The sequence below is a fragment of the Heterodontus francisci genome, chromosome 16 (assembly GCF_036365525.1).
Source record: "Heterodontus francisci isolate sHetFra1 chromosome 16, sHetFra1.hap1, whole genome shotgun sequence".
In the NCBI taxonomy this organism is placed as follows: Eukaryota; Metazoa; Chordata; class Chondrichthyes; order Heterodontiformes; family Heterodontidae; genus Heterodontus; species Heterodontus francisci.
In genome coordinates this window covers 72,164,741-72,191,822 of record NC_090386.1, presented here as the reverse complement: position 1 = coordinate 72,191,822, position 27,082 = coordinate 72,164,741, and the positions used below count along the sequence as shown (strand labels likewise).

The window sequence follows — 27,082 nt, the reverse complement described above, 5'->3', positions numbered from 1 at the left end:
TATGAGAGCTCAGTTTGACATCAGAAGGGATAGCATGGCTAAGAATGCCGGTGATGAATGAGGATTAAAGGTTGTAGTTGGAAGAGGAAGAATAACTGCCGTTCTTGGGGGTGCAATGAACCAAAGCAAATTTCCAAGGAGAAAGCAAGTTAGACTAGGAAAAAGAGAGATTCAAGATAAGCACAGAGTATGGAGAACAGTGGGAATTATATATGTGGATCAGAGGTTTTATTAGAGTCTACAGTAAAAGGGTTCACCACACTAGGCTGGGATAAAATGTGATGTCGCTCACAGTGGTAGAATAAAATGGAGAATACTGAGATTGGAGTTAAAGAAGAAAAGTCAACCAAGACAGTTAGTTTTCTTTTTAGTAGAGCTAGTGACTATACTAGAAAAAGAGTAGCAATGAGGATTCATGGAATTTATGAGAAAACAGTTTGACAGGAACCCAAAGAGTGGTTGCCGGAGGCAAAAAAAAAGAACAGATGACACTTCTTTTTAATAAAGTTGATTTTGGCAGTACAAATAGTGCATTTACAGTGGTGGAGAGGCGAGATAAAATTGGCTTAGGATGCTACAGATCAATTAATGTACCAAGTTGCAACTGACCGAATTTTTAATGAGACAGTGGAACAGCATAATTGATTGAGCCAAGATGCAGATAGAAAGTTCCCAGTATTCTTATCAACATAAAACAAACATGTTTTACTGGATTATTTATTTCTCACCAATTTTCTCATCCTTTCCTGAAGGTGTGGATTTTTTGCTGGGTGACGGTTCTAGGGTGTTTTCCGATGCCTTGTTGACGTGGCTGTTTTCTTGTGAACCTTGATAATGAGTAAGCTCATCGACTCTGGGTGGGTTGGGGGAACTTGGGGATCAAAGATGATCTTGATCCTGAGACACCAGACAAGCTTGCTCTTGTTCACATAAATATACTTCCACCAGGAATCATTCAGCAATGATCAGAAACAGGACTGTGTCTGATTTTCCCCTCTTTAATTCAGGAACTGAGAACCATTTACAGCCAAGCAACCACTGATCCAAGATCACAGATTAGGGATCAAAGCGAGGGCTTTCTTGGTTTGCATAGCTCAGTGAATCATCAAATAAACAAAGTAAACCACTGGGTCTGTCTCGGAGCTGTTCTTATTTACAATAATCATAAATGTTATGCTGTTAGGAATTGAGGGAACTATATCAAAATTTACTGATAACACCAAATTGGGGAGATACAACAAATTGTGACATAGATCATGAAATACTGCCAAAGGACATGGATAGTCTATCAGGACGGGAACAAATGGTGTTCAATGTACAGAACTCCATAGTTATATATTTTAGTTGAAATGAGAATAGGGTAAGAAAATATACCTTAAACAAGTAAGATTTTAAATATAGAGGAGCAGAGGGGCTTTGGCAAGCAGGAACACAATTGATTGACGATATCAGTGCATGCAGATAAAGTCATAGAAAAGGAAAATTGATTTTTTAGCTTTGTGTCTAAAAGCATTGAATACAAAAGCAAGGAGGTCCAAAAAATGAACTAAATGTACCAAAGTTGTAGTATTATGTACAGTTTCAGGCAGCCTGCTTTGGAAGCATATAAAGACAATAGAACAGACATATTGTAGATTCACTGAGATGTCATCAGGGCTGTGAGGTTACAGTTATGAACAGACTTTAGAGGTTAGGGCTTTTTTTCTTTACCTAGACCTGCGAATGTTGAAAGTTGCCCTTAAAGAGGTCTTCAATATTATGAAAGGGTTTGATATGGTAAATAGGATAAATTGTTTCTATTGGTTGTTGAGACAGCAATGAAAGGGCACAAATTTGAAATAATTACTAAAAATAATTAAAGGTGATTTCATTAACATCTTTATAAAAAGGGACATTAGAATGTGAAGATCTCTGCCACAGCCATTTCTGAAGCATAATTCATAAAGGGAATTAGCTAGGTGAAAAAATAAAAATATTAACAAGTATTGAGAGAACAGGAGAGTAGAATTAGATTAGACTAGGTTAGGCTGCATTTGTGGGGAAAAGCACCGGTGCAGATTTGTTTGGCTGACTGCCATTTTATAATTCAACTGGAGTCATTTTAAATAAATGTAAAAATCCATCAATTGTTCAACCAGTTAGCTAATCTAAAGATTAGTGGATACTGGAGATTCATTCCATGACAATGACCTAATCACAGGTCCAGATCACATTGTAGAACACATGAGTCAACTGGTCATAGCTATCATCTGAACCTTAAGCTTATGGCTGGAATTTTACCTTCAGTGGATGGGAGCTGTCCACCAACTGAAAAGTCGGTGGCGAACCTGCTTCTGCCTGGCCTGGGGAGCCGGACCGCATTTTGCGGTCCCCAGACCTTTAATTGGTCGGAGGCGGGAATTCCACCTCATTGACGCAGACAGGGGGCTGGCAGCTCTCTGTCTCAGCAGTGCCACCGGGAGCGGTGGCCACTGCTGGGACTGCAACTCAACTGAAGATGCAAGATGTCGGGGAGCCCCAGAGAACAGGTAGGTTTTTGGGGCCTCACCAGGGGCAATCGGTCAGGCCCTGGCGAGGCAAGGGTGGTCGATTGGTGGGATGGGTGGGGGGGGGGAGGGGGGCGGGGCGTGTAGGAGCATCGGGGGCATCCCTCCATTGGGCACAGGGTGCCTGATCAGGAGGGTTCCCCTCCCCCCAGGCCATCTGAAAGCCGCCTACTTTTAACAGGTGGCTTTTCTCAGGCCTGGGTCGCCCGCCAGCCAAGGGTAAAATCCTTGTGGCGGCGGGCGCAGGCTTTACGTGGCCATTAACTGGCCAGTTAAGGGCCTTGATTGGCCTGGGGCGGGTGGGCCGTTTTTCGCCGCCGCCGCCCTGCGTAAAGTGGCGGCAGAGGCAGCAGCGGGGCGGGAAGGGCCCCGGAGCCTTCCACTCCATTTATGCCCCCCACTGCAACCATCCCGCTCTTTGGGGGGTGGGGGGGGGGGTAAAATTCCAGCCTAAATTACAGTTCTGATGAAAGGTCACAGAACTGAAATGTTCATTCTGTTTCTCTCTCCACAGATGCTGCCAGACCTGCTGAGAATTTCCTGCACCTTCTGTTTTTATTTCAGATTTCCAGCATCTTCAGTATTTTGATTTTATCTATTTAAGCTTATATTGCAATTTTAAAATTACTTCCTATTAAATTTTAGGATTTTCACTGTTTAAAGGATGCTGCTGTTCAACTTTGGTCCTTTTGTGTTTAGGGTAGTTGCCAATGTGGAGGCTGACTGTGAGTCTAACTTCATAAGATTGATGATTACCACCTCACGAGGGCTGCTGTAACTTGGGTGGAAATCCTGTTTATGCATCTCTCCAAGATTTTGGTCAATCCTCTGCTGCAGTTATGGTAGTCAATTGATACAACTCCTGAGAAAATTCCTTGCGTATGTTTATTAACAAATAAGTTGCAGTTGATAATTGTAAAATTTGATGTATACACACAATTGCAGAAGCTTGGTGTGATTCTGCATATTACAATGCAATATTTTGGGAATTTTACCTGTTGCTATTCCATCAAAGAGTGACAGAACTTTGATTGGTCTTCTATGCTCAGCAGGAACTGCTGGGTAAATTTTAGGTGGATCCTGGAATTTAAAAAAAAGACAATTCAAATTAGTCATTTATGGTTATATGGATGCTACATTATAATTACAATTAAATCTCAATTATAGAAACTAAAATCTAACACAAAAAGCCATCTCCAAGAGACTCTTATTTGCATAGTGTTAGAACACTACTTTGTTGGGGGAAGGTTTTATTCGTATGCTTTAACGCAATTTGTCCAAACCATTTCTGTCTCAGTGCTAAATGATTAGCTGCAAGGTTAGCTCAAAGCTACATTGTTTCTCATCTATTGTCAGTTATTACCTGTTAAAGGAGGCTATCATTCACCCAATGAAAATTATGTGCGCCCGACAGGAAACTCCTTTTCCTTTCCTTTTGGCCTCCTTGTCTTGAGAGACAATGGGTAAGCACCTCGAGGTGGTCAGTGGTTTGTGGGGCAGCGCCTGGAGTGGTTATAAAGGCCAATTCTAGAGTTCCACAGGCGCTGCAGGTGAAGTTGGTTGTTGGGGCTGTTACACAGTTGGCTCTCTCTTTACACTGCTGTCTCTTTTCCTGTCAACTGTTGAGTCTCTTCGACTCGCCTCTCTTCAGCCTCGCCATTATAGCTGTCTGCCAGCTCTGGCGATTGCTGGCAACTGGCTCCCACGACTTGTGGTCAATGTCTCAAGACTTCACGTCGGGTTTGCAAACATCTTTAAAGTGGAGACATGGACGGCCGGTGGGTCTGATACCAGTGACGAGCTCGCTGTACAATGTGTCCTTGGGGATCCTGCCATCTTCCATGCAGCTCACATGACCAAGCCATCTCAAGTGCCGCTGGTTCAGTAGGGCATACATGCTGGGGATGTTGGCTGCCTCAAGGACTTCTGCATTGGAGATATGGTCCTGCCACCTGATGCCAAGGATTCTCCGGAGACAGCGAAGATGGAATGTATTGAGACGTCGCTCTTGGCTGACAAACGTTGTCCAGGCCTCGCTGCCGTAGAGCAAGGTACTGAGGACACAGGCTTGAAACACTCGGACTTTTGTGTTCCGTGTCAGTGTGCCATTTTCACACACCCTCTTGGCTAGTCTGGACATAGCAGCAGACGCCTTTTCCATGCGCTTGTTGATTTCTGCATCGAGAGACAGGTTACTGGTGATAGTTGAGCCTCGGTAGATGAACTCTTGAACCACTTCCAGAATGTGGTCGCTGATATTGATGGATGGAGCATTTCTAACGTCCTGTCCCATGGTATTCATTTTCTTGAAACTGATGGTTAGGCCAAATTCGTTGCAGGCAGCCGCAAGCCTGCTGATGAGTCTCTGCAGACACTCTTCCATGTGGAATGTTAATGCAGCATCGTCAGCAAAGAGGAGTTCCTTGATGAGGACCTTCCGTACTTTGGTCTTCGCTCGAAGGCGGGCAAGGTTGAACAACCTGCCATCTGATCTTGTGTGGAGGAAAATTCCTTCTTCTGAAGACTTAAACGCATGAGAGAGCAGCAGTGAGAAGAAGATCCCAAACCGTGTGGATGTGAGAACACAGCCCTGTTTCACACCACTGAAGATGGGAAAAGAGTCTGATGATGCACCGTTATGCTGAATTGTGCCTTTCAGATTGTCATGGAACGAGGTGATAATGCTTAGTAGTTTTGGTGAACATCCAATCTTTGTCTTACGAAGCTATTTGTATCAAATTCCTCATGGTTGTTTTAACAGAGCCATTAATCCATTTAAAATACATGTTAAATAGCACAAAGTAATTTTGTACAAAGCACGTTAAGTGTTCATGCAACAATAGAAACAGTAATTTCTATTTTTACATGAAAAATGGATAATTGGTCCACATAATCACGCAGATGTGATTCCAGGATGGTATGTTGCCTCCCTGGTGCAAGGGTCATGGATATATTCTGGAGGGTGAGGGTGCACAGCTGGAGGTCGTGGTCCACATTGATACCAATGACATAGGTGGAAAGAGGGATGAGGTCCTGCAAAAAGAATTTAGGGATCTCGGTAGCAGATTAAAGAGTAGGACCTCAAAGGTTGTAATCTCTGGGTTTCCACCGGTGCCAAGGGCTAGTGAGTATAGGAATCGGAGGTTCGAGCAGATGAATGCGTGGCTAAAGAGATGGTGCAGGAGGGAAGGCTTTTGTTTCCTGCATCACTGGGCCTATTTCTGGCAAAGGTGGGATCTGTACAAGTTGGATGGGTTGCACCTGAATGAGAACGGGACCGACATCCTTGCTGGGAGGTTTGCTAGTGCTGTTTGGGGGGTGGGTTAAACTAATTTGGCAGGGGGATGGGATACAGAGTGGAGATACAGTAGGGGGTGATGTACAATCAAATATAGAAGAGAAACTAAATCAGTCTGGAGGGCAGAGTAAATATAGACCTGTTTAGGCTCAAGTGAATAATGCAAGGCTGGATTGTATCTATTTTAACGCAAGGTGTCTTCCTAGTAAGGCAGATGAATTCAGGGCATTGATTAACACATGGGAATATGATATTATTGCTATCACTGAGACACGGTTGAGGGAAGGGCAGGACTGGCAGCTCAAAATCCCAGGGTACAGAATCTTCAGACGTGATAGGGGAGGGTGTAAAAGAGGAGGTGGCATTGCACTGTTCATTAAGGAGTCAATTACTGCAGTAAGGAGGGATGATATCTCAGAAGGTTCCTCTAATGAGGCCATATGGGTAGAACTTAAAAACAAAAAGGGGGCAATCACTTGGCTGCGAGTGTACTACAGGTCTCCAAACAGTCAGGAAGAGATAGAGGAGCAGATATGTAGGCAAATCTCAGAGAGGTGCAAAAATAATAGGGTGATAATAGTAGGGGATTTCAAATTCCCCCATATTAGAGGAGATAGTATTCGTGCAAAAGGCTTAAAGGGGGCAAAATTCTTAAAGAGCATACAGGAGAGCTTTTTGAGCCAGCATGTAGAGAGTCCGACAAGAGGAGGGGCGGTACTGGACTTAATCCTAGGGAATGAAGCCGGACAAGTAGTAGAAGTGGCAATGAGGGAGCATTTTGGGGGTAGTGACCAAAACTCTGTAAGATTTAAGGTAGTTATGGAAAAGGACATAGAGGGACCGGAAATAAAAGTACTGAATTGGGGGGGCAGGCCAATTTCAATATGATAAAACAGGATCTCGCCAAAGTGGACTGGGAACAGCTTCTTGGAGGAAAGTCTATATCAGACCAGTGGGAGTCATTCAAAAAGGAAATAGTGAGAGTTCAGGGCCAAGATGTTCCCGTAAAGGTGAAGAGTAGGACCAACAAGTCCAGGGAACCCTGGATGTCAAGGGATATAGAGGATTGGATCAGGAAAAAAAGGAGGCTTATGGCAGATTCAGAGCTCTGAAAACAGTGGAGGCCCTACAGGAGTATAGAAAGGGCAGGGCGGTACTTAAAAAAGTAATTAGGAGAGCAAAGCGGGGGCATGAAAAAACACTGGCAAACAAGATAAAGGAAAATCCCAAGGCATTTTATAAGTATATTAAGGGCAAGAGGATAAGCAGGGAAAGAGTAGGGCCCATTAGGGACCAAAGTGGCAATCTGTGTGTGGACATAGGTGAGGTTTCAAATGATTACTTTTCATCTGTGTTCACTATGGAGAAGGACGATGTTGCTGTAGGGGGGAGGGGGATTATGATATACTTGAACAAATTAGTATCGAAAAGGAGGAAGTATTAGCTGTTTTAGCGGGCTTAAAAGTGGATAAATCCCCAGGCCCAGATGAGATGCATCCCAGGCTGCTATGTGAGGCAATGAAGGAGATAGCAGGGGCTCTGACACAAATTTTCAAATCCTCTCTGGCCACAGGAGAGGTACCAGAGGACTGGAGGACAGCGAATGTGGTACCATTATTCAAGAAGGGTAGCAGGGATAAACCAGGTAATTATAGACCAAAGCGTCTAATGTCAGTGATAGGGAAACTATTGTAAAAAATTCTGAGAGGTAAGATTAATCTCCACTTGGAGAGGCAGGGATTGATCAGGGATAGTCAGCATGGTTTCGTCAGGGGGAGATTGTGTCTAACGAATTTGATTGAATTTTACGAGTAAGTGACTAGATGTGTAGATGAGGTTAGGTCTACACGGACTTCAGTAAGGCTTTTGATGAGGTCCGCATGGGAGACTGATTAGGAAGGTAAGAGCCCATGGGATCCAGGGTAATTTGACAAATTGGATCAAAAATTGGCTTAGTGGAAGGAGGCAGAGGGTGATGGTCGAGGGTTGTTTTTGTGAGTGGCGGCCTGTGACCAGTGGTGTACCTCAGGGATCAGTGCTGGGATCCTTACCGTTTGTAGCGTACATTAATGATTTAGACGTGAATATAGGAGGTACGATCAGTAAGTTCGCAGATGATTGTGTAATTCGCAATACATTATTGTGTAATGAGAGAGGAATAATTGACAAACAGTGGTGCGAGAACCCTTGGGGACGAGCGAACATAATATGATAGAATTCTTCATCAAGATGGAGAGTGATTCTGAGACAAGGGTCCTGAATCTTAGTAAAGGAAACTATGAAGGTATGAGGCACGAGTTGGCCATGGCGGATTGGGAAACATTACTTAAAGGGATGACAGTGGATAGGCAATGGCAAACATTTAAAGAGCACATGGATGAACTGCAACAATTGTTTATCCCTGTCTGGCGCAAAAGTAAAACAGGAAAGGTAGCCAAACCATGGCTTACAAGGGAAATTAGGGATAGCATTAGATCCAAGGAAGAGGCATATAAATTTGCCAGGAAAAACAACAGACCTGAGGATTGGGAACAGTTTAGAATTCAGCAAAGGAGGACCAAGGGATTGATTAAGAAGGGGAAAATAGAGTACGAGAGCAAGCTTGCGGGGAACATAAAAACTGACTGTATGAGTTTCTATAGGTATGTGAAGAGAAAAGGATTGGTGAAGACAAATGTAGGTCCCTTACAGTCAGAAACAGGGGAATTTATCATGGGCTGACCAACTAAATGCATACTTTGGTTCTGTCTTCACAAAGGAGGACACAAATATCATACCAGAAATGTTGGGGAACACAAGGCTTAGTGAGAGAGAGGAACTGAAAGAAATCAGTATTAGTAGAGAAATGGTGTTGGGGAAATTGATGGGATTGAAGGCCGATAAATCCCCAGGGCCTGATGGTATGCATCCAGAGTACTTAAAGAAATGGCCCTAGAAATAGTGGATGCATTGGTGGTCATCTTCCAAGATTCTGGGCGGCACAGTAGTTAGCACCACAGCCTCACAGCTCCAGCAACCCGGGTTCAGTTCTGGGTACTGCCTGTGCGGAGTTTGCAAGTTCTCCCTGTTTCTGCTGGGTGCTCCGGTTTCCTCCCACAGCCAAAGACTTGCAGGTTGTTAGGTAAATTGGCCATTGTAAATTGCCCCTAGAGTAGGTAGGTGGAAGGAGAATGGTGGGGATGTGGTAGGGAATATGAAATTAATGTAAGATTAGTATAAATGGGCGGTTGTTGGTCGGCACAGACTCAGTGGGCCGAAGGGCCTGTTTCAGTGCTGTATCTCTCTATGATTCTATAGACCCTGGAACAGTTCCCACAGATTGGAGCGTAGCTACTGTAACCCCACTATTTAAAAAGGGAGGTAGAGAGAAAGCAGGGAATTATAGACCAGTCAGCCTGATGTCGGTAGTGGGGAGAATTCTAGAGTCCATTATCAAAGATTTTATAGCAGAGCAGTTAGAGAACATCGGGCAGAGTCAGCATGGATTGACGAAAGGGAAATCTTGCTTGACAAATCTACTAGAATTCTTCGAAGATGTAACTAGTAGAGTTGATGAGGGGCAGCCAGTGGATGTGGTTTATTTGGACTTTCAGAAGGCTTTCGACAAAGTCCCACATAAGAGATTAAAATTAAAGCGCTTGGGATTGGGGATAGTGTATTGCAATGGATAGAAAATTGGTTGGCAGACAGGAAACAAAGAGTAGGGATAAATGGGTCTTTTTCCGAATGGCAGGCAGTGACTAGTGGGGTACTGCAGGGATTGGTGCTAGGACCCCAGCTATTCACAATATATATTAATGATTTAGATGAGGGAACTAAATGTAATATCTCCAAATTTGCAGATGACACAAAACTGGGTGGGCTAATGCATGGCAGATGCAGTATAATGTGGATAAATGTGAGGTTATCCACTTTGGTAGCAAAAACAGGAAGGCAGATTATTATCTGAACAGCTATAAACTGAGAGAGGGGAATATGCAGCGAGACCTGGGTGTTCTCGTACACCAATCTCTGAAGGTAAGCATGCAGGTCCAACAGGCGGTAAAAAAAGCAAATGGTATGTTGGCCTTCATAGCGAGAGGATTCGAGTACAGGAGCAGGGATGTCTTGCTGCAATTATGCAGGGCCTGGGTGAGGCCACAATCTCAGTCCCAATGGCATTACTGCAGGAATTCCTCAGGGTAGTGTTCTAGGCCAATCATCTTCAACTGCTTCCTCAATGACCTTCTCTCCATCATAAGGTCAGAAGTAAGGATGTTCACTGATGATTGCACAGTGTTCAATCCATTTGCAACTCCTCAGATTCTGAGGCAGTCCATGCCCACATGCAGCAAGACCTGAGCAACATTCAGGCTTGGGCTGATAAATGTAACATTCACGCCACACAAATGTCAGGCAATGACCATCTCGAACAAGAGAGTCTAACAACCTCCCTTGACATTCAACAGCATTCCTATCGCTGATTCCCAACTATTAACATTTTGCAGGGGTTGGGGGTGGGGGGGGCGGGTTAACTGACCAAAAACCTAACTGGATCAGCCACATAAAGATTATGGAGACAAGCACAGGCCAGAGGCTGGATACTCTGCAGCTAGTGACTCACTTCCTGACTCCCCAAAGCCTTTCCACCATCTACAAGGCACAGATTAGGAGCATGATGGAATACTCTGGACTTGCCTGGATGAGTATGCTCCATCAATATTCAAAAAGCTCTACAACATCCACAAGATCATAAGAAATAGGAGCAGGAGTAGGCCATTCAGCTCCTCGAGCCTGCTCCATCATTCAATAAGATCATGGCGGATATGATTGTGGCCTTAACTCCACTTTCCTGTCTGTTCCCCATAACCCTTGACTCCCTTATAGATCAAATGTCTGTGCAACTCAGCCTTGAATATATTCAATGGCCCAGCCTCCACTGCTCTCTGGGGAAGAAAACTCCAAAATTAACAACCCTCTGAGAGAAGAAATTCCTCCTCACCTCCATCTTAAAAGGGTGACCCCTTATTTTGAAACTGTGCCTCCTAGTTCTAGATTCCTTCACGAAGGGAAACATCTTGTTGGCATCTACCCTGTCAAGCCCCCTCAGAATCTTATACATTTTAATGGGATCACCTCTTATTCTTCTAATGAGTATCGGCGCAACCTGCTCAACCTTTCCTCATAAGACAACCCCTTCATCCCAGGAATCAGCCTAGTGAACCTTTGCTGAAGCTTCCAATGTAAGTATATCCCTCTTTAAGTAATGGGACCAAAACTGTATGCAGAACTCTAGCTGAGTTCTCAACAATGCCCTGTACAGTTGTAGAAAGACTTCACTACTCTTATACTCCATCCTCCTTGCAATAAATGCCAACATTCCACTTGCCTTTCAGGATCAAACAGCCCACTTGATTGGCACCCCATCCATTACCTTAAACATTCACTCCCTCCACCACCATTGCACCATGGTTGCAGTGTGCAACATCTACAAAATGCACTACAGCATCTCCAAGGCTTGTTGAACAGCACTTCCCAAACCTGCAACCTCTACCACCTAGAAGGACACGGACAACAGACACGTGGGAACACCACCATCTCCAAGTTCTCCTCCAAGTCAGATACCATCCTCACTTGGAACTATATCACCGTTCCTTCATCATCACTGTGTCAAGATCCAGGACGTCCCTAACTAGCAGCAATGTGGGAATACCTTCAACACATGGACTACAGCGGTTCAAGAAGGCAGCTCACTACTACCTCTGAAAGGCAATTATTGATGGGCCATAAAATCTGGCCTTGCCAGTGACACCCACATCCCATGAATGAATTAAAAAAAAGCTGTATTACTTACATATTCTTGACCATTGTCGCTGGCAAAAAACTCTTGGAGTTTCATGGTCCAGTCTCTGCGCCTTCTCAGCACTCCATAGCTTTCATATGGAAGGCACATGTAACATCTCCAAGGGTCTTGCACCTTGGCTTCTTCAGAAGCACCTGGACCCACTAGGATATCTATGCAGTCCACACAAAAGCATCTACAGACAAACAGATTGGGAATCATCGGATCAATGTTTCTATGATACCTTGACAATATAATTGTTTTTATACCAAATACTTCCTGATATATGCAATTGTATATCACTGAATGCGAAGTGAAGAAAACTGAATTCAACTCAAGCTTCCTCAATAAATGATTTTTGAGCTGGAGTTCAATCAGTGACTTGGGACCTTTCCTGAGTTGCTTAAGAACATATCCTGGCACACTGACCAAAGAACAGCATGGATCCTCCCTCAAGCTGGCCCATTTCAATACTCCTGAACAAGTGGACGATGTGGGTGTGAAGAGCTTGGAAAGAAAAACCTCACACCAAGGCAAGTACTGGACCCTGTCAGAGACCTCTATTAAAAGACTCTGTTTATAAACTTCAAAATGGTGCAACTGAAAAGACGATTTGGGATGGGGTGGGGGTATAATTTAGCTCCTTTTTTTTACTGACACTAAATAGCTCTGGTGTCTAGCACAAACCTAAAGAAACTTTTATTGGAGATTTTTACTTTGTTTACCTGAGTTTTGGGGGACTCATAGTAAAAATACACATATTTTACACTTGTATGCCATCCAGAAACATTTGCTACAGGAGATGGATGTTTTGGAATAAGTCCTGGAAATAGTAAATCTTTAACAGAGGGCGATGTAGGACAAGGGATCCACATATTCTGAACCTTCCCTGTATCAGTCATGGCAGAAAAAAAATCGATCAGTTTAATATTTGCACATCAGGCGTATTGACATGAAAAGTAAAATTGTTTTGCTAAGTCATTCAGCACACAATAAGTTGAGAGTCATGGCTGGGCATGTGAAGGTGAGTCACTTCCCCGCTTGGGGAACCAGAACTGAAGGATGAGTCATATAATGTTATTGTGTACATACTCTACCCAAACAGGGTGAGGTTTTGGAGAAGGTTTGCGGGAACCTGCAGGGCTGAGAGAAAATATATTGAATGACAGGGTCAAAAAAAGTGAAGAATGTTCTTAATATGTCTGAAAGATAGAAATTCTCCAAATGTACAGCATGAAAATCTACAGTTGCAGAATTAAAAGGAAAAGCGAGAAAAACTTGCATTTATTTTTTATTCTTTCGTGGGATGTGGGTGTCGCTGGCGAGGCCAGCATTTATTGCCCATCTCTAATTGCCTTTGAGAAGGTGGTGAGCTGCTTTCTTGGGTTGTAGGTACACCCACAGTGCTGTTAGGAAGGGAGTTCCAGGATTTTGACCCAGTGACAGTGAAGGATAGTTCCAAATCAGGATGGTGTGTGGCTTGGAGGGGAACTTGCAGGTGGTGGTATTCCCATGCATCTGCTGCCCTTGTCCTTCTAGGTGATAGAGGTCGCAGGTTTGGAAGGTGCTGTCGAAGGACACTTGATGATTTGCTGCAGTGCATCTTGTAGATGGTACACACAGCTGCCACTGTGCATCGGTGGTGGAGGGAGTGAACGTTGAAGGTGGTGGGTGGGGTGTCAATCAAGCAGGCTGCTTTGTCTTGGATGGTGTTGAGCTTCTTGAGTGTTGTTGGAGCTGCACCCATCCAGGCAAGTGAAGAATATTCCATTCAACTCCTGACTTGTGCCTTGTAGATAGTGGATAGACATTGGAGAGTCAGCAGGTGAGCTCCTCGCCACACAATTCACAGTCTCTGACCTGCTTTTGTAGCCACAGTATTCATGTGGCTGGTCCAGTTCAGTTTCTGATCAATGGTAACCCCCAGGATATCAAGAGAGGGGAATTCAGCGATAGTAATGCCATTGAACATCAAGGGGAAATGGTTAGATTCTCTCTTGTTTGAAATAGTCATTGCCTGGCACTTGTGTGGTGCGAATGTTACTTGCCACTTATCAGCCCAAGTCTGGATGTTGCTCAGGTCTTGCTGCATCTGAATAAGGGCTGCTTCAGTATCTGAGGAGTCGTGAATAGTGCTGAACATTGTGCAATCATCAGTAAACTTCCCCACTTCTGACCTTATCATGAAGGCAGGCCATTGATGAAGCAGTTGAAGATGGTTGGGCCTAGGAAACTACCCTGAGGAACCCCTGCAGTGATGTCCTGGGCCTTAGATGATTGATCTCCAACAACCACAACCATCTTCTTTTGTGCTAGGCATGACTCCAACTAGTGGAGAGTTTTTCCCTGATTCCCATTGACTCCAGTTTTGTTAAGGCTCCTTGATGCCATACTCGGTCAAATGCTGCCTTGATGTCAAGGGCAGTCACTCTCACCTCACCTCTGGAGTTCAGTTTTTTAGTCATATTTGGGCAAAGGCTGTAATGAGGTCAGGAGCTGAGTGGCCCTGGCGGAACCCAAACTGAGCGTCACTGAGCAGGTTATTGTTGAGCAAGTGCCGCTTGATAGAACTGTCAATGACCCCTTCTGTCACTTTGCTGATGAATGAGAGTTGACTGATAAGGCTGTAATTGGCCATGTTGGATTTGTCCTGTTTTTTGTGTACAGAACATATTTGGGCAATTTTCCACATTGCTGGGTAGATTCCAGTGTTGTAGCTGTACTGGAACAGCTTGGCTAGGGAAATGGCTAGTTCTGGAGTACAAGTCTTCAGTACTATTGCCGGAATGTTGTCAGGGCCCATAGCCTTTACAGTATCCAGTGCCTTCAGCCTTTTCTTGAAATTGCGAGGAGTGAATTGGATTGGCTGAAGACTGGCATCTGTGATGCTGAGGACCTCAGGAGTAGGCCGAAATGGATCATCCACTCGGCACTTCTGGCTGAAGATGGATGCAAATGCCTCAGCCTTGTCTTTTGCACTGATATGCTGGGCTCCCCCATCGTTGAGGATGGGGATATTGATAACGCCTCCTCCTCCTGTTAGTTGTTTAATTTACCACCATTCATGACTGGATGTGACCGGACTGCAGAGCTTAGAACTGATCCATTGGTTGTGGGATCACTTAGCCCTGCCTATCACATGCTGCTTCCACTGTTTGGAATGCAAGTTGTCTTGTGTTGTAGCTTCACCAGGCTGACACTTCATTTTTAGATATGCGTGGTGCTGCTCCTGGCATGCCCTCCTGCACTCTTCATTGAACCATAATGCAATGAAGCGCTTCACAGAAGTATTATCAAACAAAATTTGACATCAATCCAGGTAATATTAAGATAGGTGACGAAAAGCATAGACAAATAGTGATGTTTTATGGAGCATCTTAAAGGAGAAGAGAGAGCTTCGTGGTGGAGAGGTTTAAGGAGGGATTTCCATAGCTTAGGGCCTAGGCAGCTGAAGGCATGGCCAACAATACTGGAGCAATGAAAATTGGGGATGTGCAACAGGCCAGAATTGGAGGAGTGCAGGGAACTCAGAGGATTGTAGGGCTGGAGAATGTTACAGAGATAGGGAGGGGCAAAGCCACGAAGGAATTTGAAAACAAGGTTGAGAATTTTAAAATTGAGGCGTTGCCAGACCTGAAGCTAACATAGATCAGCAAGCACAGGGGCAATCGGTGAAGGAGACTTGGTGCAAGTTAGGATACGATAGCATCAAGTTTGGATCAATTCAAGTTTACAGAGGTTACAAAGGTCCTAAAATTAGAAGGTACAGCATTTGAAATGGTTAATGTATAGAACAGCAGACTAATAGTTGATGAAATGTTTAGAAATCTCAAACAAATGGTTTAAAATGTCAACCATGTTGGATATGCCGGTGTGCAAATCACAAAATAATTCAGAGTAAATCTACACATTTGACACAAAGCAAAACAAACATTCAACAAGTCTTCAATTAAAAAATATCCTAATTATAAGAAATTGTTTGGGCAAAATACAGTTCCTTTACTCCATGGAGTGGGGAAAGGTAGAATTGGCAAGTGGAAGGGTTTATTTGGCAGAATAAACGCTGACTGTTATGTAAATGTAAAGTTGTTTTTAAATAGTTATTTGTTTAGCTTGGATCATAGGGGAGACATCATGCACTGGCCACACCTTTACATAATTAAATGCAGACACAAAAAGAGAGGCTCATGGATACCAACTCAACCACAATCCTAGGTTGTGGAGAACCAAGTAGAACATCAAATGGTAAGTTTCTTACAATATATTTATTCTTCTTAAATCTCTCAAGCTGTGCTAATGATTAATGACAATGGACATTTTTCAAATATACTTATTTCTTGAAATTATTAGAGGAGTACAGTTAAGATGCACAAAATAAAATGGCAGATAACGAGTTACATCCTAAAAGAGTCCCATGGCAGGATATCCTTCGTTAGGCCACTGTGTATATGGATGATTTAGTTAGAATGCAGTCATGTGCATAACTGCAAACAGCTCTTAGCCAAATGTTCTGAAAGTATCAATCCCTCTACTTCTCTATGCATCCCTACCAGTAACTTGCTTCTTCCAACAGAAGAGAATCCTTCCCACTATGGACCGGCTTTTATGTTAGAGTCACAGGTCCCAACATTGGGACTAGAAGCGGGTGTGGCTTATGTGGGACCATGAATGGCTAGCTGCACACAATCAAGCGGCACCAGCCAATTAAGTTGAATGAGGTGTGGGGGCCATCCAATACAGTGGATGGGGTGGAGGCAGGGACTCAGCAGAGACCTTGGCAGGTGCTGGCGACAAATTTAAAGGGCTGTCAGCCCTGCATTCATTGTTTGTTGGCCAAGGAAAAGGATTTCTTCAGGGGATAAATGCTGCACAACAAAGAAGGAAGACCTTGGGTTGCCCCAGGAGCAGTTGCAGTGAGAGGTCAAGCATCATCTGGAAAAGATGCCAGAGGCTATGTATGCCCAAGTACGGATGATGGAGAAGTTCATCTGGGTGCTGCACTGTATCTGATTGGTGCACAGGTGGTTTCCTTCATTGAGAGATTAGCGGTTCTCCTGTGTTCTGGCACTCAGTGTCTGCAGGATATTGAACATCAGCTCAAGGCAGCAGTGGCAAGGCAAGAGGAGGACGGGGAACCTGGAATCACCACCAGGTCCTTCACCCTCTCAGGTCAGCAGAGAGGCAGAAGTCTGCGTTGCAAGGGAGGAGGATTGGCTGCCTCCTGCAGCGGGGGGATCCTCTCAGCGTGCTCCTGGTGTGGGCAGTGGTTCCTCTGTCCCTCTGCCAGTGACGCCAAAACCTCCTTCATCCCTGCCGACACAAGATGGTACTGCTTCTGTGCACTAGGCACTCGGAGTGCCAGGGCCTTCCAGGCTTAGGGCATCCAGAAGACAACTGCCAAGGTCATCATCGCACAGGATCTCCTTCCTCTTTTTTATAGCCTTTCACACTTCATTTCAACCCTGCTTCTGTCAATGGGCTCGAGGCAAGGGATCATGCTGTGAGTGTCAACCATGCAGCCATGCCAGCTGAGCTCTGTACACCTGGGCATTGAGTGAATGCTTCCTGAAGGAAGGAAGGCGACAACAGGGCTGCATAAAGCTAAGTACTTACTGGTCAACCTACAACTGGTGGTACAGATCAAAGGAAACGCTAATTGAAAAGAGCATTGCGAGCCTCCCTTGCATGTCTCCCATAGTGACTCTCCTGTTGTCCCTGGGGTCCTTCATCTGGCGATGCTTGGCCAGATCCTCCTCTGCATTGTCATCATCCGAGGAGGCAGCACACTCCTCATTATCCTCATTGCTTAACGCCTCCCCCCTCTGTAGCGACAAGTTGTACAGTGCACAGCAGACCATCATGATATGTGAGACCTTCGCCAGGGCTCACTGAAGGGCTCCACAGGACCAATCTAGGCACCTGAATATCATCTTGAGTAGACCTATGGCCTGCTTAATGGTTGCTCTCATTGTCTCGTGGCAGGTGTTGTATCTCTGCTCTGAATCTGTGTGGGGGTTCCTTACAGGTGTCATCAGCCATATCCTCAGTGGGTAGCCCTTATCTCCAAGCATCCATCTCTCAAGGTGGGAGGAATACCGGAAAATCTATGGAACCTGGTATTGCCTCAAAATGTAGGCATCATGGCAACTTCATGGGAAGCGTGCACAGACCTGCAGGATCCATTTACAGCGGTCGCAGACAGGTTGTGCACTGAGGGAGTGGAAGTCCTTCCTATTGATGAAGACTTGGCTGGTGTGCAGGAGCCTTGATGACCACATGCTTACAGTCGATGACACCCTACACCTGGGGGAATCCAGCAATAGCCCCCGAACCTGATGGACCTCTCAGCTTGAGAGTTGGGATCTGTGGGGAAGCATACATTCGTGGCCCTCCTGAAAAGGACATTTGTGATCTCCTTGATGCACTGATGAGCTGCTGACTGTGAGATCCCACATGTGTACCCAGTGGATTCCTAGTATGATCCAGAGGCATAGAAGTTCAGTGCGATGGGGACCTTCAGTGCCATTGACATTGGATTTCCACCAAGTCCCCTGGGGCACAGCTCATCCTGTGTCATAGCACATAGGTCGGTGATGGCCTCCCTGGAGAGGTGCAGTCTTCATTGGCACTGCCTTTCGGACATCTGTAGGTAGTTGAGCCTCGACTGGTAGATCCTCTCTGGAGGGCAGCTTCTTCTGCATGGAGCAGGCTGCCTGTTTTCCCCTCTGTGCCCTTCTCCATCATCTGGAGGCCGATGTTGAATCTCTTCTGGATGTTGCAGTGCCGCTACTGGTGCCTGGACCTCCCTCCCGCTCTGCTGCACCTTCTCTTCTCAATGGGGTCCCTGAAGCCGGTATGAATGAGGCCCATGATAGGTGGCCTCTCCTGAGTTCAAGGCCTTCACTGACAATGAACCCCCCCCCCCCACCCCCTTCGTCCCACATATCACCTCTGACGAGGCGGCACTTGCCCGTTGCCCGCCCCCCCCCCCTCCCCGTTATGGGACCCTTGCAGTGTTGGCACCCTTGCCCTCACTCCTCGGACGATGCTCAATGCCCTCCCCTTTCCACCCTTCCTGGCAGGTGATGCTGCCTCTCTAGATGGCCTCCCTTTCTAGCCAGCAATAAGCTCCTGCCTCCATATCGCCTCCGTCAAACAGGCGAGACTCTGAAGCTCTGTGATGTCCAAGTGCCGTTAATAAAGTTTAATACTAGGAATAAAATCGCTGTCAATAGGCCTCTTAATTACCTTAACTGTTTGTCCACTGCATCGATGTCTGCTCTCCGCCATCCATGTCTGCCACCAATCAATAAAATCAGGATGGGATGTCATAACATCAGACTTCCTGTCCGACGTCTCCTGTCCCGATTTAATGCTCCCAGGAGGCAGGTGCATTATCTAAATATTTTAATGAGGCTGCATGCCTCACATTTTCTCTCCATTTTAGATTTAACCCTGGCCGCTTGGTTGCCCAAGCCTCAGAAAAGCTGTCAATTAAAGGGAGATAAGGACTGCTGCATCCAGCAGGTAACTGTCTTTCCAGCAATGCTTGTGGACCAGAAGAAGCAGGTGTGCTTCCCCAAACCTACCTGTAAAACCACTCCCTTGATTGACCAAACTGCGCCCTCACCACCACCACTGCAATTGGATGCCCATTCCCCCCAGCTCCCCACATGCGATCGAACCCTCCTTCCCTGAACGACGATCTCCCACTGCCACAGCCTTTTCAATCAACCCCCCTCCACCCTGGTCATCATTCAGATCTCACCTTCCCTCCTCTGCAATCCCCAGCTGTGACCCCTGATCGCCCCCAATTACTTTTGATCGCCCTTTCCAATCTCCCACTCGAGCCCTCCGATCTCCCCCCATTACCTCCGAACTTCCCACTGGCCTTCCAATTTCCCACAGTAGCCTCGGATCTCTCCCCATCTGTAAATTGTACATTAACTATACGCAGGTGGCGGGCATTAACTGGGAATTCACGTGTGCTCCTACAAACTGTGGTTGATAAGTTTAGGAGGTGCATGCTTGTAATGTGTATCTCTGTAAATAAATGCTTATAAAAGTGTGTAAAGATTGGATCCAGTTCTATCCTTTACTACTTGGCTTTCTGGAGTATAACACTATCCCAGCCCCTACCCCAGCCTCCGATCTTGCCCCACCTCCACCCTTTCTGATTCCCCCTCCCTCCCTCCTCTCAGCTCCCCAGCTGTGCCCTGGTGCTGAAGGCCTATACGCCAGAAACCTTACAATTTGGCTAGCTGCGGCTGGAAATAGTCAAAATGTTAATCACGCCCTGTTGTTAAATTCATCAGGAACCATGCTTCAGGATTTCCTGAATGCAAAACACTGCCCCCTTTCTACCCCAACACCTCCCCATTAATATCAGGGCTACAGTATCTGTCAGAGTTATGTGAATTTTTCCATCGGCAGCAAAATGCTGTCTGCTTCTTTACTATTTTAAAAGCACTTTATGAATGCATGTTGCTGTTGTTATACTTTAAAGCCTGACCTAGATTAACCTCAAAGGATTAAGCTAAAGTGAATATCTGTCTTAGGACCTCTATTTATTGTTTTCTTATGCCAAGGAGTGTAGGAAAACAGATATTCTCACTGAATTAAATTGAATATCATTTGTTCATGCGTCTTACGTAAATAATCCAGTTATTGGTATAAAACCTGTGTCACAACTTGGTAGAGTACTTATTAACTCTGCCTTCTGTAAAAACAGCAGAATTTATGTGGCTGCATGGGATATATTTCAGCAGCCATTGTGCTGGCTAAAGGGTCTTTATCATGATGGTTGGGTCATGCGATCATTTTAACTAGATATTGGGCAGAAAAAAGGTGTGCCCCAGATTGTAGGGGCCACGTAAACCTTTTACTGAACACAAAGAAATATTTAGTGTAAAAACTCAAAAATTGTGATACTGCTGATGCTTTCTAACAACTTCAGAGTTCGTACAGCCACCATACCTGCAGCAGTTTGCATTCCCACACAGCAACACCTCTCGCCCACCACAGCACACTGTACAGTATGATTGGTAGCCATCATCATCATACATATATGATGTTTCCAGGTAGATATCCTGCAATATACCAACAAAGGATTAGCTCACAAAGGATCATACACAGACAACATGGTGATCACTTTAATGTGTCAATGTAGGGCTTTAAATTGACAAATGTAATCATCTGTGCTCAGAAATATATTTAACTAATGTAAAGCACATTTATAGTGTTTAATTAATCCATAAAGGGACTAATAATTTGGCCTGTGTGTCAGAGAAACTGTGTTACCCTGGTATTGGACAAGCAGTCTGACAACAGCTGCAGTAGATGGATCAAGGGAACTACATGTGGGTGTCATCAACATACATATGAAAGCTGACCCCATACCTGCAGATTGCCAAGGGGTACCATGTAGTTGAGGAAGAGGAGGAGGCCAGTGGGTACAGATACTTAAGGGACTCTGGAAGTAACAGTTTGGAATTCTTTTCCAGCCAAACCTTGTAACTAAAATCCCCCATCCCTGGACCCATTCTGGTAAATCTCCTTTGCACCCTCTCAAGGAATCTCACGTTCTTCCCAAAGTGTGGTGGCCAGAACTGGATGCAATCCGCCAGGTGGGGCCTAACCAGAGCTTTATAAAGGTTCAGCATAACTTCCCTGCTTTTGTACTCTATGCCTCTATTTATGAAGCCCAAGATCCCATATGCTTTGCTAACTACTCTCTCAATATGTCTTGCCACCTTCAAAGATCGGTGCACATGCACTGTCTGTTCCTACACACTCTTTAGAACTGTGCCATTAAGTCTGTATTGCCTCACCCTATCCCTTCTTCCAAAATGCATCACCTTACACTTGTCTGTATTAAATTCCATCTGCCACTTGTCTGCCCATTCTGCTAGCCTATCGATGTCCTTTTGCAGGCGGTTCATATCATCCTCACACTTTGCCACTCCTCCAAGTTTGGTATCATGAGCAAATTTTGAAATTCTACGCTGTAGAACACCACTGTCTACCATCCTCCAGTCTGAAAAACAACCATTTACCATGACTCGCTGTTTTCTGTCCTGAGCCAATATTTTATCCAATTGGACACTGACCCTCCTATTCCATGAGCTTCAATTTTGTTAACCAGCCTTTTGTGTGGTACTTTATCAAATGTTTTCTTAAAATCCATATAGACAACATCCACCGCATTCCCTTCCTCAACCTTCTCTGTAACTTCATCAAAAAATTCAGTTAGATTAGTCAAGCATGATCTGCCTTTTACAAATCTGTGCTGGCTATCCTTAATTAATGCGAACCTTTCCAAGTGCCTGTTGATTTTTGCACTGATTACTGTTTCTTAAACCTTACCCAACACTGATGTTAAAGTAACTGACCTGTAATTGTTAGGACTGTCCTTACACCCTTTCTTGAATAAGGGTGACACATTTGCTACTCTCCATTCCTCTGGCACCTCACCCATATCAAGGAAAGACTGGAAGATTATGGCAAGTCCTTCCGCTATCTCCACCCCCACTTCCTTCCGCAACCTGGAATGGAAGCCATCCGGACCAGGTGACTTCTCTACCCTAAGCAAACCCAGCCTTTCCAGTACCTCCTCCCTCTCAATTTTTACCATTGCCTCTACTCTCTCTGCTTCTACCAATATTTTGTCAGATTCCTCTTCCTTAAATAAACACCAATACAAAGTATTCATTATGTATTCCAGCCTGGCCCTGTGCTTCTAAGCATATATTAAGCTCTTTGTCCCTAATAGGCCTCACTTCCACCTCTTACTACCCTCTTACTAATCACATGCCGGTCGAACAATTTTGGGTTCCTTTTTCTGTTGACTGCAATTCTATTCTCATATTCTCTCTTTGCCAGTCTTATTTTCTTCTTCACCTCCCAACTCAACTTATTGTATTTGGTCTGTGTTTGGTATTAGTAACAGAAATCGTATGTCTGTGCAAAATGTGCAGACAATTCAAAATATTTGAGATTATTCTAATTATAAATTACTTCCAGTGATAATGTTCAAAGTAAATAATGTATTAGCAGTAGCAAATACTATTAGTTATGGTAGATTTCTGAATGCAGTCTTGGAAACCAAAGGTTCTTTGGCTATTACCATTCTAAAGAGTAAAAAAATAAATACATTTTGAAACAATGTATACTAATGTTGTTGCAGTGCTAATAACAGCACTGGTGATTGGAACCTTTTTTGGTATGGTCTGATGTCAGCATGCATTACAGCTTCAGACAAAACACCTATTTGTAAGAATGTGATGCTATCTATATAGGATAATTTCTTAAATCACGAAGCTGCTTTTTTGTTTCAACAATTTTTTGACAAAAGTATACAAAAGTACAATTTCAATATCAACCCGGTACCCTGATAACTCAGTGGATAAATTGGAATAAAGTATTTGATTGCCTGGGCAGTAATGTATCAGAGTGGATCATCTGTACATTTTTGAAGACACCTGAATTTCATTCCCTTGATTTCAAATTGTGTGGGTTCAATAAGAAGTGGGCGATCCACTCTGCCGGATTACTGAGCCATATAAAGTAGTAATACTCTAGATTTGTCTGTGCTACTCGCTGATTTCAGCCCAGGCAGCAGCAGAGGAAGGGAGAATGGCATATTTAATCTCAGCATCCTTGGGCTGAATGGAAGGAAAATAAATACTAAAATAAAAGCAAAATACTGCAGATGCTGGAAATCTGAAATAAAAACAGAAAGTGCTGGAAATATTCAGCAGGTCAGGCAGCATCTGTGGAGAGAGAAGCAGAGTTAACGTTTCAGGTCTGTGACTATATTATAAGGGGAAATTACTGTCTGATGACCCTGTTGGAAATGTGCATGTGTGAATATTCAATGAAAGAGAAGGAACTGGGCCCAATTACAGTAACACATAGTACAGGCTCAGATGAAGAACGGTCACATGGCCCTCACATGAGTCACTGAGAGATACTGAGATAACAGTCAAAGGAAAAAATATATCACTAGCTTTAGAGAAAGCTTACCTGGTATATGCTACAGGCTTGGCAAAGAATGACAATATTCATGCATAAAGCAAGTATTCAAGTAGTTTATTACTATTCATGTAATTAAAGAGGTTATATACACTCACCTTGCAAATAGGACACAGACCACCTTCAAACAGTGGATGGAAAGTGCTAACTCTTGTGCTTCCACAGGCCAGACAAAATTCTAAAGTAAAAAAGGTCATGTATTAGAACAATGCATCAACAATACTGTCATAATTATTTTCAACTAAAGGTTAATAAAGATCCTTTAATACAAAAGACAGCAACTCTCACTGTCTCCAGGATACCTTCATCATCCTGGTGATATCAACATTCCACCGAAATTTAGGGGAGGCCATTTTAACCTGTTCCGTCTGGTGGGAATCCGACAGGATTAGACTGGCTGCCCGTGTTAGCCTCATCCAATTTGACTTTCCATTGAAGGTTAAAATTACCCACTGGTTTAACCTTTCACTACATTTGGAAGCAGGGCTATTTGCAAAAACACACTGCTTTACAGCAGGCTGATTAGCAACCAAATTAAATGACTGATGTTCCTGCAACAGCTGAGTGTCACTAAGATGAATAAGATACAGAGTTTCTTACAGACTTGAAATATACTGATATCACCAAGAGACAACAACAGTGTAAATCCAGTGCAGTGTCAAACTGGTTTATTAAGTGCTTAATCTGACCTGCAACCAGGTAGGAGGCAGACGATGTGAATGTGATTTTGTCTGGCTGGAACCAGAACTGCAACTACCAGTTGCTTTTGCGAGGAGCAGCCTTGATAGAACGGGGTGCGGAGCGGACTTTCAGCTGAGCGGTCAATTTCAGTAAGTTACAAGTTAATCCCTTTTTTGTTTCAGAGGACCGGGGACTGCTGGGTAGGGGAAAACTATTTATTTGGGCAGTTTTAAAATCTTTGTCTTTTGCGAGGAGCAGCCTTGATAGAACGGGGTGCGGAGCGGACTTTCAGCTGAGCGGTCAATTTCAGTAAGTTACAAGTTAATCCCTTTTTTGTTTCGGAGGACCGGGGACTGCTGGGTAGGGGAAAACTATTTATTTGGGCAGTTTTAAAATCTTTGTCTTTTGCGAGGAGCAGCCTTGATAGAACGGGGTGCGGAGCGGACTTTCAGCTGAGCGGTCAATTTCAGTAAGTTACAAGTTAATCCCTTTTTTGTTTCGGAGGACCGGGGACTGCTGGGTAGGGGAAAACTATTTATTTGGGCAGTTTTAAAATCTTTGTCTTTTGCGAGGAGCAGCCTTGATAGAACGGGGTGCGGAGCGGACTTTCAGCTGAGCGGTCAATTTCAGTAAGTTACAAGTTAATCCCTTTTTTGTTTCGGAGGACCGGGGACTGCTGGGTAGGGGAAAACTATTTATTTGGGCAGTTTTAAAATCTTTGTCTTTTGCGAGGAGCAGCCTTGATAGAACGGGGTGCGGAGCGGACTTTCAGCTGAGCGGTCAATTTCAGTAAGTTACAAGTTAATCCCTTTTTTGTTTCGGAGGACCGGGGACTGCTGGGTAGGGGAAAACTATTTATTTGGGCAGTTTTAAAATCTTTGTCTTTTGCGAGGAGCAGCCTTGATAGAACGGGGTGCGGAGCGGACTTTCAGCTGAGCGGTCAATTTCAGTAAGTTACAAGTTAATCCCTTTTTTGTTTCGGAGGACCGGGGACTGCTGGGTAGGGGAAAACTATTTATTTGGGCAGTTTTAAAATCTTTGTCTTTTGCGAGGAGCAGCCTTGATAGAACGGGGTGCGGAGCGGACTTTCAGCTGAGCGGTCAATTTCAGTAAGTTACAAGTTAATCCCTTTTTTGTTTCGGAGGACCGGGGACTGCTGGGTAGGGGAAAACTATTTATTTGGGCAGTGGCAGTACCCGAGACACTACACGTGTAGTGTCTCCCACCCACCCTCCTCCTCTAACCAAAAAAAAAGGACTCTAGTGTGTTGATAAGGTAAGCTTTTTATTTAAAAAGTTCAGTCCGTCGGATTGCTAAGCGAACAAGTTTTGACTTTTTTTTTCGTTTGGTTTTTCAGTAGATTTATTGGGAATCTAGAATAGTGGGAATGGAGGTAAAGGCAGTTGTATGTTCCTCCTGCAGAATGTGGGAGGTAGGGGTCGCCAAGAGTGTCCCTGCTGACTGCATCTGCGGGAAGTGCACCCAACTCCAGCTCCTCGCAGACCGCGTCAGGGAACTGGAGCTGGAGCTGGATGAACTTCGGATCATTCGGGAGGCGGAGGGGATTATTGACAGGAGTTATAGGGAGGCAGTCACACCTCAGGTAAAAGAAGTAGGTAGATGGGTTACCGTCAGGGGAAGGAAAGGGAACCAGCAGGCAGAGCAGGGATCCCCTGTGGCCGTTTCCCTCAACAACAGGTATACCGTTTTGGATACTGTTGGGGGGGATGACTTACCAGGGGTAAGCAATGGGGTGCAGGTCTCTGGCACAGAGTCTGTCCCTGTTGTTCAGAAGGGAAAAGGGAAGAGGAGCAGAGCATTAGTCATTGGGGACTCCATAGTTAGGGGAACAGATAGGAGGTTCTGTGGGAACGAGAGAGACTCACGGTTGGTGTGTTGCCTCCCAGGTGCCAGGGTACGTGATGTCTCCGATCGTGTTTTTGGGATCCTTAAGGGGGAGGGGGAGCACCCCCAAGTCGTGGTCCACATAGGCACCAACGACATAGGTAGGAAGAGAGATGGGGATTTAAGGCAGAAATTCAGGGAGCTAGGGTGGAAGCTTAGAGCGAGAACAACCAGAGTTGTTATCTCTGGGTTGTTGCCTGTGCCACGTGCTAGCGAAGAGAGGAATAGGGAGAGAGAGGAGTTGAACACGTGGCTGCAGGGATGGTGTAGGAGGGAGGGTTTTGGTTTCCTGGATAATTGGGGCTCTTTCTGGGGTAGGTGGGACCTCTACAAACAGGATGGTCTTCACCTGAACCAGAGGGGTACCAATATCCTGGGGGGGAGATTTGTTAGTGCTCTTCGGGGGGGTTTAAACTAAATCAGCAGGGGAATGGGAACCTAAATTGTAGTTCCAGTGTACAGGCTGTTGAGAGTAGTGAGGTAGGGGATAAGGTTACAGGGACGCAAGAGGGCACTGGCAAGCAAGAACTTGGTTTAAAGTGTGTCTACTTCAACGCCAGGAGCATCCGGAATAAGGTGGGTGAGCTTGCAGCATGGGTTGGTACCTGGGATCCTGATGTTGTGGCCATTTCGGAGACATGGGTAGAGCAGGGGCAGGAATGGATGTTGCAGGTTCCGGGATTTAGATGTTTCAGAAAGAACAGAGAAGAGGGTAAAAGAGGGGGGGGTGTGGCATTGTTAATCAAGGAAAGTATTACAGCGGCAGAAAGGACGTTTGAGGACTCGTCTACTGAGGTA

General features: G+C 44.8%; 1 protein-coding gene across 5 annotated transcripts in view; it reads right to left on the bottom strand.

The window, feature by feature from the left end:
* The window catches only part of LOC137378196 (DNA (cytosine-5)-methyltransferase 3B-like), a 313,202-nt gene that overhangs the window by 76,890 nt on the left and 209,230 nt on the right, over window positions 1–27,082 (bottom strand). For all 5 annotated transcript variants that reach the window (XM_068048370.1, XM_068048373.1, XM_068048372.1 and 2 more), the window contains exons 12-15: window positions 23,797–23,876; window positions 20,642–20,754; window positions 11,678–11,861; window positions 3,542–3,626 (exon numbers count right to left, since the gene is read on the bottom strand). In XM_068048370.1, coding sequence (XP_067904471.1) covers window positions 3,542–3,626; window positions 11,678–11,861; window positions 20,642–20,754; window positions 23,797–23,876 — 462 coding nt within the window. The remainder of the gene's footprint in view (window positions 1–3,541; window positions 3,627–11,677; window positions 11,862–20,641; window positions 20,755–23,796; window positions 23,877–27,082) is intronic.